The sequence below is a fragment of the Thalassophryne amazonica genome, chromosome 14, assembly GCF_902500255.1.
Source record: "Thalassophryne amazonica chromosome 14, fThaAma1.1, whole genome shotgun sequence".
Taxonomy (NCBI): Eukaryota; Metazoa; Chordata; class Actinopteri; order Batrachoidiformes; family Batrachoididae; genus Thalassophryne; species Thalassophryne amazonica.
This window is the reverse complement of record NC_047116.1, coordinates 40658249-40670252: the sequence shown is the minus strand read 5'-3', so window position 1 is coordinate 40670252 and position 12004 is coordinate 40658249. Positions and strand designations below refer to the sequence as shown.

The 12004-nt window shown below is 42.1% G+C and overlaps 1 protein-coding gene across 2 annotated transcripts in view; it reads left to right on the top strand.

The window, feature by feature from the left end:
* The window catches only part of bard1 (BRCA1 associated RING domain 1), a 101281-nt gene extending 90346 nt beyond the window's left edge, over nt 1–10935 (top strand). Inside the window, exons 11-12 of one of the 2 annotated variants that reach the window (XM_034186119.1) lie at nt 336–433; nt 10276–10935. In XM_034186119.1, coding sequence (XP_034042010.1) covers nt 336–433; nt 10276–10623 — 446 coding nt within the window. In that variant the 3' untranslated portion in view covers nt 10624–10935. The remainder of the gene's footprint in view (nt 1–335; nt 434–10275) is intronic. The other variant, XM_034186118.1, reaches the window with a different exon arrangement.
* The last annotated feature ends 1069 nt before the right edge of the window (nt 10936–12004 follow it).

Genomic DNA, 12004 nt, shown 5'->3' with positions numbered 1-12004 from the left:
ATGATGCTGGGGTGTTCTTTGTCACACAGTTCCGGCTCAACTCTGCAAAGCCTCAAGACACAAGCAAAGCTTGACTTCTGTTGAAGCTAGAGTTGCTTAAAATAAGGGTTGTTGCATCATTAACTCCATCATGCTGTGGGCATCTCTCTCTCTCTGTCAACAGCTGTAGTCTCTCCAACAGAGGATTTCTTCCGTCTGATTCTGCAGAGGAGCAGGGGGACAGACGAGCCGTCTGATCTTCCACTTGCAGTTGTCTTGTCGCTGTCTTTCAGCGTGACATAAATAGTTGTAGCTTTATTTATATATTAATATATTTCTTCTCTCTGTGATTCTAGGGGTGGAAGCGTGTTTGCAGGCAGGCAGGTGGATGCCCGAAACTGAGCACGAGGCAGGAGACGGCCCCCATCGCAGTCGAATCAACAGATGGAACCTGGTAAATGACAAGCACATGCACAGTATGACAGTACTGTATGCAGAAATAGTTGAATATTTATTTTTAATAGTGATGCTTAAATCAGTGGATTAGGAATGTTATTGTTACAGACCAATGGAAAATGCACATAAAATCAGTTAAGGTCCCTTCTAATTACTGATATAATGTACAAATGTAATAGACCTGTATATCTCCAACCCCAATTCCAATGAAGTTGAGATGTTGTGTGAAATGTAAATAAAAACAGAATACAATTATTTGCAAATCCCCTTCAACCTATATTCAATTGAATACACCACAAAGACAAGATATTTAATCTTCAAACTGATAGACTTTTTTGTTTATCTGCAAATATTTGCTCATTTTGAAATGGATGCCTGCAACACAATTCAAAAAAGCTGGGACAGGTGCAACAACAGACTGAGGAAAGTTGATGAATGCTCAAAGAGCACATGTTTGGAACATTCCACAGGTGAACAGGTTAATTGGAAACAGGTGAGTGTCATGATTGGGTATAAAAGGAGCATCCCCAAAAGACTCAGCAATTCACAAGCAAAGATGTGGTGAGGATCACCACTTTGTGAACAACTGCATGAAAAAATAGTCCAACAGTTCAATCAGTTAACATACAGTTGCAAGGAATTTAGGGATTCCATCATCTACAGACCAGATTCAGGGAATCTGGAGAACTTTGTACACGTTAAGCAGCAAGGCCGAAAACCAACATTGAATGCCCGTGACCTTTCGATCCCTCAGGCGGCACTGCATTAAAATCCGACATCATTGTGTAAAGGATCTTACCGCGTGGGCTCAGGAACACTTCAGAAAACCATTATCAGTTAACACAGTTCGTCACTACATCTACAAGTGCAAGTTAAAACTCTACCATGCAAAGCGAAAGCCAAACATCAGCAATATCCAGAAACACTGCTGCCTTCTCTGGGCCCGAGCTCATTTGAAATGGACAGACGCAAAGTGGAAAAGTGTCCTGTGGTCTGATGAGTCCACATTTCAAATTGTTTTTGGAAGTCATGGATGTTACGCCCTCCGGACAAAAGAGGAAAAACACCATCTAGATTGTTACCAGCGCAAAGTTCAAAAGCCAGCATCTGTGATGGTATGGGGGTGTGTTAGTGCCCATGGCATGGGCAACTTACACATCTGTGATGGCACCATCAATGCTGAAAGGTACATCCAGGGTTTGGAGCAACACATGCTGCCATCCAAGCAACGTTTTTTTCAGGGATGTCCCTGCTTATTTCAACAAGACAGTGCCAAGCCACATTCTGCACGTTACAACAGTGTGGCTTTGTAGTAAAAGAGTGCGGGTACTAGACTGACCTGCCTGCAGTCCAGACCTGTTGCCCATTGAAAATGTGTGGCACATTATGAAGCGCAAAATACGACAACAGAGACCCCGGACTGTTGAACAACTGAAGTCATACATCAAGCAAGAATGGGAAAGAATTCCACCTACGAAGCTTCAACAATTAGTGTCCTCAGTTCCCAAACGCTTATTGAGTGTTGTTAGAAGGAAAGGTGATGTAACAAAGTGGTAAACATACCACTCTCCCAGCTTTTTTGAAACGTGTTGCAGGCATCCATTTTAAAATGAGCAAATATTTGCACAAAAGGCCTGGTTTGAGAGTACTCATGATTGTAAGTGTCACACGTGCTAATAATTAGTGATCTCTGATGTGTTTTATTCCTCTCACTCTGAGCGTTAGCGGGTGCATTTCTGGAAAACGTTTCACTCATTTTTCAGCATGTGATGCACTTATAAGCAAAACAGAAACATCCCAGTGACTGACAGAGGGAAAAGAACCTGCTCTGTCCAAAAACGAACCTTCTGAGCTGCTGTTCGAATGTGATGTCTCTGATTTACAGAGAGCAGAAACAATTACAGAGAGCGTACGCTTCACCCCAAAACTCTTAACTTTTTCTGAGTGTCGGATTTTGGAGCCTAAAGTGACGCACTGTTTGTGTGGATGCTAGCTTACTGAAGCTGTGTCCATGGATGCGGGACATCTGACACTGTGGACACTGAGATGGATTTGTTACATTGGAAAAAGTCAAAATACGTTATTTCCAGGGGTTCATGGACGTTATTTTATGTGCCATGATCGAGAACAAGGCAGAGCTGCAGCCAGCAGTTTCATGCATGCGCGCACGTTTCTTTGTTTGCAAGAAGTTTACATTTGGAAATCAGTCCACAACATGATGGTGAGTGTGACATGTTCCCGTGTTTTTTTTTTTTTTGTTGTTGTTGTTTTTGTTTTTTTTAAATTACTGTGAGATTGTAAATTTGCAGCCGTGTATGTGTGAAGCAAAGTTCTCTGTGTGTCCATCCGTGCGTGTGTGCGCACAGCTAACGAGACACTCGTTTTCCCTCGGCAGCAGATGTATTTTATTCGATTTTATTGATAATACTCATAATGAACCGTGCACAAAGCTGAACCTGAGTTCTCATGACAGTGCAGGTGCACATCAACCTTCTTGGAACTGCAGATTTTACCGTGACTCCATCAAAATTAACAGTTATCACTTAAAAACGAGTCATCATAACACGATGTCACACTTATGTCAACTATGGAATTAATCTGTGCCTCCTTTCTTAACGTTATCAGTGACATTCCATTGAAGCACATGCTGGGACACTTCTAGTTGCGACGTCATTTGTTGGAAACACCCGAGAACTCATGAGTACTTTGTTTACAGACGTCTCCGTAGCTGTTTGTTGCGAATGCCATATACTTTGAAACCGGTCATGGAAGTGCACAAAGTAATCCCGATGGATCATTGGATGGTCACTAACAGCTTAAATCTAAATTATGATTTTGGTGCGACATGTCGTTTAATTTGCCTAACAATTACTTATGGGCTTTGAAAATGGTATAACGATATGTACAAATGGCGTATGGAGTATTTTCACTTAAAGCCTTTGAAGTCAAACGACAAATGAGTTCTGATGGTTTCATATGAACTCTGTTATGGTAGTGTACAGAGAAACAATCAGAAAACTTGTCATCTTCCAAATACATACAGTGCTGACTGTATAATCCAAGGAAGGACGGAAGTAGCTGCAGATTCAAATTAAAGCTACATAGGATGACTTTCAAAACATTGTTGATGTATTGGAGTGACCAGGTTTGAATCTAGACCTCAATACATTTGGTATTTTGCTATCAGATGTGAAAGCAACTTCGAATTGCACACCGAGTTTGAGCAGTTTTGCAAAGAAGAATGAAATAATACTTGCAGCATCTGGAGGTGCAAAGGCAGAAAAACAAGCTTTACTCCATTTTTGTTGTATAGAGCAAACTGAGTAACTGTACTGCAGGTACGTCTTGGGAAGCACACTGATACAATATTGACCTGTACAAACAAAATAAACTGTTGCTAGGAAATCAGTCATACCATCAGTCATAATGACACCTAGACATATAAACACAAAGTGAAAGTAACCAAAGTGCAGTCAATGAACCCACTTACGAGAGAGTGTTAAGAGAACAAATTTTACTTCCCACAACAGTTGAGTGCATTGATGCTGTGAATAGAAGAGTCTCTGGTGACCAAATTCACTGCTGCTTTAAACAGCAGTGCTCAGTGGTTCAGTTTGCCTGCAGAACTCGTCTCCAGCCTCTGCAGCAAAGAAGAAAACTCAAAACACGCACGCTTTTCAAAATTCTCTGAACAATTTGTTATCACGTGCATAAAAATATGGACTTCAGTGATTTTTAAGAGCCATCTCCCATTCTTGATTTCAGTCCTGGCTTCAAATACATTTAATTTGAGCTAAAAGAAAAAAAAAATGTCTTTGCTGTTCTATTACTTAAAGGGTTGCCACAAACGATTATTTTGATATTCGGCTAGTCACTGATTACTTTTGAGATTAGTCAACTAATTGGATCATACATAAATTGTGGCTTATGGTGCCAGCATGCAGCCGTTATTTGTTTGCCGAGGTGTGCGTGTTATTGGCTTGGTAACAGTCATCCATTGAAGAGGAACTTATTTTTTTAGCACTGTAACGTAGTGTTATAAAACATTAGCGTTATCACATTTCCTATTCAAACATGTCATCACTGTTAAAACATTACAGCAAACGCATAACATATGGGTGCTAAGGTAATGAAATCCTCATCGTTAATGTTTACAACTATCAATATACACTCAACAAAAATATAAATGCAACACTTTTGGTTTTGCTCCCATTTTGTATGAGATGAACTCAAAGATCTAAAACTTTTTCCACATACACAATATCACCATTTCCCTCAAATATTGTTCACAAACCAGTTTAAATCTGTGATAGTGAGCACTTCTCTTTTGCTGAGATAATCCATCCCACCTCACAGGTGTGCCATACCAAGATGCTGATTAAACACCATGATTAGTGCACAGGTGTGCCTTAGACTGCCCACAATAAAAGGCCACTCTGAAAGGTGCAGTTTTGTTTTATTGGGGGGATACCAGTCAGTATCTGGTGTGACCACCATTTGTCTCATGCAGTGCAACACATCTCCTTTGCATAGAGTTGAAGAGAACACCTCTCCAACGTGCCAAACGCCAGTGAATGTGAGCATTTGCCCACTCAAGTCGGTTACGACGACACACTGGAGTCAGGTCGAGACCCCAATGAGGACGACAAGCATGCAGATGAGCTTCCCTGAGACGGTTTCTGACAGTTTGTGCAGAAATTCTTTGGTTATGCAAACCGATTGTTTCAGCAGCTGTCCGAGTGGCTGGTCTCAGATGATCTTGGAGGTGAACATGTTGGATGTGGAGGTCCTGGGCTGGTGTGGTTACACGTGGTCTGCGGTTATGAGGCTGGTTGGATGTACTGCCAAATTCTCTGCAACGCCTTTGGAGATGGCTTATGGTAGAGCCATGAACATTCAATACACGAGCAACAGTTCTGGTTGACATTCCTGCTGTCAGCATGCCAACTGCACGCTCCCTCAAATCTTGCGACATCTGTGGCATTGTGCTGTGTGATAAAACTGCACTTTTCAGCGTGGCCTTTTATTGTGGGCAGTCTAAGGCACACCTGTGCACTAATCATGGTGTCTAATCAGCATCTTGATATGGCACACCTGTGAGGTGGGATGGATTATCTCAGCAAAGGAGAAGTGCTCCCTATCACAGATTTAGACTGGTTTGTGAACAATATTTGAGGGAAATGGTGATATTGTGTATGTGGAAAAAGTTTTAGATCTTTGAGTTCATCTCATACAAAATGGGAGCAAAACCAAAAGTGTTGCGTTTATATTTTTGTTGAGTGTAAGTAAGTAGCTCACAATAGACATGAATGTTAGCGGATAACTAGCCAATTAGCTTACCAAGACAACTGTACCTCTTTGTCAGAATCAGCCACAACATGCTTCCTTCTTAGATGCTCCTGCATCGCCGTTGTACTGCCGTGGAAGGCAAGTCCTGCCTTGCAGATTTTGCATTGCACGTTTTTCTCTTTTAATTTGGTTAAAATGCTTTTGAGCTCCATTGCTGGTATTCTGTCAAGATGAACTACCCATCGAAATGAGCTGAACCCCGCAACTGCACATGCATGAGCATCTCTATCTACCCCGGACTTCAACACTGTCGTGTTGAGATACCCCACCGAAGAAAACCCTTGTCTCTTTACATACAAATACAATAATAAGTGTAGTTTCAATTTTAAAAAGTAAAGATGTGCATGTACACACTATCTTTAAGCCAGATTAATGCTGTTAGATGACGGGGAGCTCAAGTCGACAGGGGAGCTAGGTTTGACAGAACAACAGCTAGCCATGATTTTGTTTTGGCATAACCTTTGTGGTGACGTCACAGCTGACCCAAATTACCACTACTGCGCATGTGTGTCATGGACAGAAAGGTAGCGGAAGGTACAGCAGCAGTTTTGAGAGAAAAACAAAGCATAAAAAAATAAACTATTGATTATTAAATTAGTTGCCGATTTTGATAGTCGACATAATCGTGACTACTTCACTAACCATGGCAGCCCTAATTACCTACTATTTTATGTCTGATTACATACAGTGTATTCAGTTATTGCCAACTGCACCCGATTATTTTTTTTTAATACTTCTGTATTTTTCTACACTTTTTCAAAAATCTAGAATTTCTCTGTCAACACCTCACATGTGTTCTGCTGAACAGTGTGACAAGGTTTTTACCAGTTTCATCTTGCATAGGAGGATCAGAAGGAAGTTTCTGCTCAGAGAATAAGTCCTGAGTACTGAATAGTGTACCCGATTCTCTACTTTTACATAAGATGACACCAATCTGCACAAATATTCCCTTTTTTGGATCATGACTGATCCTGATGGCACAATTTTTTTTAAGATGTTTAAAACTTTCTTGATTGCTTACATTGTTCTACTACAGCACTACTTTTTTTGTTTTTTTTGTTTGTTTTTTTAAACCACCGATTACACCTGATTTCAGGCGTCAATTTACAATTGAGTATCAAAAATCAGTAATGGGACATAGACTTGTGAAAAAATCGAATTGCTTTTAAAAACATGACAGGTTACAGCTTGTATTTGTGTGCTTTCAATATAATCGCAAAACTCCTCCATGAAGATAATCTGATAAAATTTTGTAGTTAGGATTATTTTTAAGAGAAAATTAAAACTTCCAGTTTTTATATATGAACTGACCAATTTAACTTGGAGTGCTACTCCAGACAATTCAGACGTACTGACATTCAGAAGTGTCCTTTCTCAGATTATTATTATTGTGATAAATGTCCTTTTGTCAGACTGCTGTTAAATTAAATCTGACACTGGAGCTTCCCAACAAGCCCAGATTGGATATAGTGCTGCACGAGGCCCACAAGAGCAAACATTGGCCTGACACACTGGTGAGACAAACTGTGAATGTGATGTTTCAGAACACTGATAAGCTTAAAACTGCAGGTAATTACACATCTAAAACACCAGTGTGATACGATTAACCAATCAGATTTGCAGAAAAAATGTAATTGGATTAGAAATTGTTATATCCACCCCTGGCCTCTTGTTATGAAAACCATAGCCCAGTCTGCACATATATGCATTAATCAAACATCTTAACTAGACTCAACCCTTTAGTCTTTTCGCTTGTTTGGGTACTCAGAGATGGGGTGTGTGTTCAGGTGTCTCACTCAGGTCATGATGACCTTGCCGTACTTGACCTCTTTTTCTGTTCATAGATTGGCAGGGTGTTAGGCACTGCCATGATGGCCACATTTGGAGCGATCTTGTTGGAGCTTCAAACCTGCTCATTGGAAAGTTATGTGTGACATCGCAAAGGGTTTGTCCAGCATATGTGCAGTCTATGGTACATCTGGGCAGCACGGCTTAGTGGTTAGCCCTGTGGTTAGCCCCATAGGATCTATTCCCACCTGTGAATTTTCTGTGTGGAATTTGCATGTTCTCCCCATGTTTTCGTGGGATTTGTCCGGGTGCTCCAGTTTCCTCCCACATCTAAAGACATGCAGGTTAGGTGAATTGGAAACTTCATAATTGTCCAGGTCTCCCTTGCAAAAGAGATCTTGATCTCAATGGGACTAACCTGGTTAAATAAAGATTAAATTTAAATGTTCAACATTTTGTAGATTTCATCATTTAAATGCTATATAAATAATAATTTTTGGTTATTCAGCTGCCCCTCTGTGTTCAGTCACCACAGCAGATCCAGCATAGATCCACATTGAGATTTGGTAGTAGTTTCATGTCCGATGCACTTCTTGATACAACCCCTGTGTCCCGAGGAAACACACACAGCCCCTGGCCTTCTGAATAGGTCTCCCATCTACCGGCCCCTTCACACATAGTGCTAAGATTGGATGAATGCACACTTAGTGCGCATGATGCAGGAATCTTGTGAAACAGCGTAATGTCGTCCCTGTCGCCAATGCCTCGTACACCTGTTGCTACAACTATTTGCGCACACAAGCGCCTGAAAGACAGAGTGTGCATGTCACCAAATTCCATGTGACACGCACGAACACATAACACTGCTCGGATGACACTTAGAAAATGTGTGGCCAGTCGCACTCTTGGGACGACAAGAGACTGCAGACAGTCACTGTCATACTGCTGTGAAATTTGTCTAAGTTTGCCACAAGTGTGACTTTGCAAACACACTGACACGTGGGTGTGTGCGCTCCACTCACAGGAGGCAGCTGTGGTGATCTGTCATTCTGGACATTCCAGCTACACAACACCTACTGGGTTTGGACAGTCATGGACTAACAACTGTCCACTGTAAGGCACGTGTGTCTGATTGCTGTATTTATGTGGACATAAATAAAAACCCATATTGTCGTGGTGGTGACAAGCAAACAAACACGCACACGGAGCGGACACTGACAGCCCCCCAGGTTGAAACCGACCGGCAGATCAGAACAAGCAGCGGGTGATCTGACCGTCATGTCACCCACATGAGCTCTGTTCCACATGACACAGTGTCTGTGCTGTGGTGTGCCGTCCACAAGGCATGCGGGTCAGGCAGAACACGCATGCAGCCGACTGGACGCACCTGACCAGTAGATGTGGACATGATCAGAGCACACTGCTTCTCATTCATGTAATTTTATGACTGTATGTCTGGGTCATCACCAGAGGAACAGATGGATCATGTTTGTATTGCTCGCTTGATAAATGTGTTTTTATATGGTGCGGGATTTTGTCTTTTGTTTTTTTTTTGTAATACTTCTGTGTCCTTCCTGATATGAGGCAGCTTGCAAAGAACGACTCCGTAGCTCAGTGGTAAAGTCTTTGACTGGGAATCAGAGGTTTTGAAAGGTGTGAGTTCGCGTCCCGGGTGGTGTTTTTATTTATTCATTCCATATAAGCAGCGCAATGTGGTTCCACACGTACCAGCTGGTTTTATTTCTTCCACATAAGTGGTGCCAACAGTGCCAGTGCACCTGGCACTGTTTCTGCTCGACAAACACCGGCGCGTGCACGAACTCTCGCACCGGGTTTGTGCATGCCTGCTTGTCGGTGCGATGTTTCTTGCGCTGATTTTAAACTGTTTCGCGCTGTTTCATCGTTTTCATCCAAACGCCATCCAAACTTCACACTATGTGTGAAGGGGCCCTACGTTTTCATCAGGACCCACTCTGCTTAGCTTATGAGATCTGACGGGATTCAGGCATACACAGAGCAGGCCGGCTGCAAATAAATATGATTATGATAATTGTTATTAATAACTGTTAATTTGTGCTAACACTGCTGACATACACATTAAATGATATTAAAGTTTCATTTGATGAAAATACTGGAGCACAGACTTCTTTGATGGTCTGTTGGTGCATTTAACTGCACAGCAAGCCATATTGTCTCAGCTATTTCAAACAAAATGCACAGGAAAGGCCAACACGTTTGAGTACGCAGCAGCCAGCAGTCACCCGTGAGCAGAGGATGTGCTACCGCTACATGTGGCCGTCTGCATGCAGCTATTTAGTTGTCAATCAAAACAACTGCACCCCTAGTTATTCTTAATGGCTTGAAATAACTTAAACTGATTAAACAGGCTGGCAGTTCTCATGAATCAACTTTTAAGACTGAATTGTTTATTTATTTATTTGATACCTTCTGGCCTCAAGTGGCCATTCAAGGAACTGCAGGTTTTGCCACTTCTGTATAGGCTTCATTTTTCTGCATTGGAAGTTGGGGCCTGCATATAGTTAGATTCTTATCAAAATCCAGGCTCTTGTGAAGTGATGTTCCTCAAACTCACCTCTTTGTTTGGAACAGTTAATCGCTCAGCCCCATGCACAAGAAAAAGCCGAGTAAACCTTTGAAAAACCATCACTAATGTGTGATTTTCTGGTTGTGTGTTTGCTGCAGCTCCCACCTCTCTTCGATGGCTGTTTCTTCTTCTTACGGGGCACCTTTAAGACGCCGCCCAAAGACGAGCTGGTCAAGCTGCTCCGCGAAGGAGGTGGTCAACTTCTAAGTCGGCAACCCAAGCCTGACAGCGACGTGACACAAACCCTGAATGCAGCCGCGTATCACGCCCCAGCAGGGTCTGACCAGGCCCTCTGTACCCAGTACATCATCTTTGACCCCCAGAGCGGTCACAAGCCTGCTGTGGTCAGGCGAGGCAAAGTGTGGTCAACACCATCCATGTGGGTCATCGACTGCATTGCGGCCTTCTGCCTTCTCCCTGTGCCGATTCCCGAAACTGCACCCTAAACATCTTTCACTTATTACACTTTGCTATTAAGCATCTTAAAATAATGTTTTTAATTTGGTAACATTAAGTTGATGCGGAAAATTACAAATCATGGTATCATCCATCCGTTTTCTGATCCCAGTCAAGGATTCGGGGGGCTGGAGTCTGATCATGGTAACATGCAAGGGTGGTGGAGGTGAGGGCTCAGTCTTCAAACCTCTGTATTTACAGCTAACATTAAAGCAATAATTTACAAGATTCACATTGTCTTCCTCTCCATTTTAGAGGTCATGAATAGAGAGACAAATAAAACAAAAAGTAACATTGTGTAATGCTATTAACTCTGCCTCCTTGGCACTTTGTGGTAATTTCATGGTGTTTAGCTGTGGTGATGCTTCTTTGTTTTACTGCAGCATAAAGAGGACATTTAATGCACTTGCGTGTGGGTGGGTGTCTGTGTGTGTGTGTGTGTGTGTATTGCACACATTTCTTGTTCACTGGGCAGTGCAGTTTGTCTCGTGTCAAACTGAAAACCTTCATCTCCGGAATAGAGCAGCTTTACATAATCTGTACGGTTTACCAGGAAGAGATAATTATCTGATTTTAAGGCTCCTTTTAAACAAAGGGAGGAAAAGTGGCTTCCAAAGATTGAGATCCAAGATAGTATAGAAAACTAAAGCAATTGTTTCTATTCCAGCTCTGGCATTCATTCTGAACAAAGCCAAACTTTTTTCTTTCTGTTTTGACAGGAACGTGCGTTTCTGTGTGCACATTTCCCACTGGCAGTGCTGGCTGCAGGTATTAGAGGTCTCCTGGCCATCTCCCAGGATACCATTTTCATTCGGATTATTCAGGGATGCACCTAATTGCTATTGATTGCTACACGCTGCATAAAATTGCTTCCCTTTTCTTGTCCACGGCAGGAGGTGGGAGAAGGCAATTAGCAGCATGGACGAGATAGAAGCTCAGACTGAGTAATGAAACTGAATAGAGGAATGAACCCGTGAGTAACGGCCTTGAACTCAGCATGTAGTATCTTGTTTTCATACAGCGTTGCAACCAAGGCCGATTTAATTGACGAGACCCTGCGAGTGACTCTGTTGGCAATTGTCCTGGACCAAGACTAAGATCCAGTCTTTGAGTGACTTTCTGGTGTTGACTATCATTAGTGTATCTTTATGTGGCAAAGTAAATGCTTACAGACATTTGAGTTCACTGGAAAGATGTGTGTGGTGATGCCAGTATCTTTGCAAGACAACAAAAGTCCAACTCGTCATAGTCTTGGTGCTTTCTTTGTAGTTGTCAGACTTGGATGCTAACCTTTGATCCGAGGCGATGACTGGACATCTTTGGTACCATGTCCTTTTGGAGGAACCTTGGGTAGGACTGCTGGAATAACTT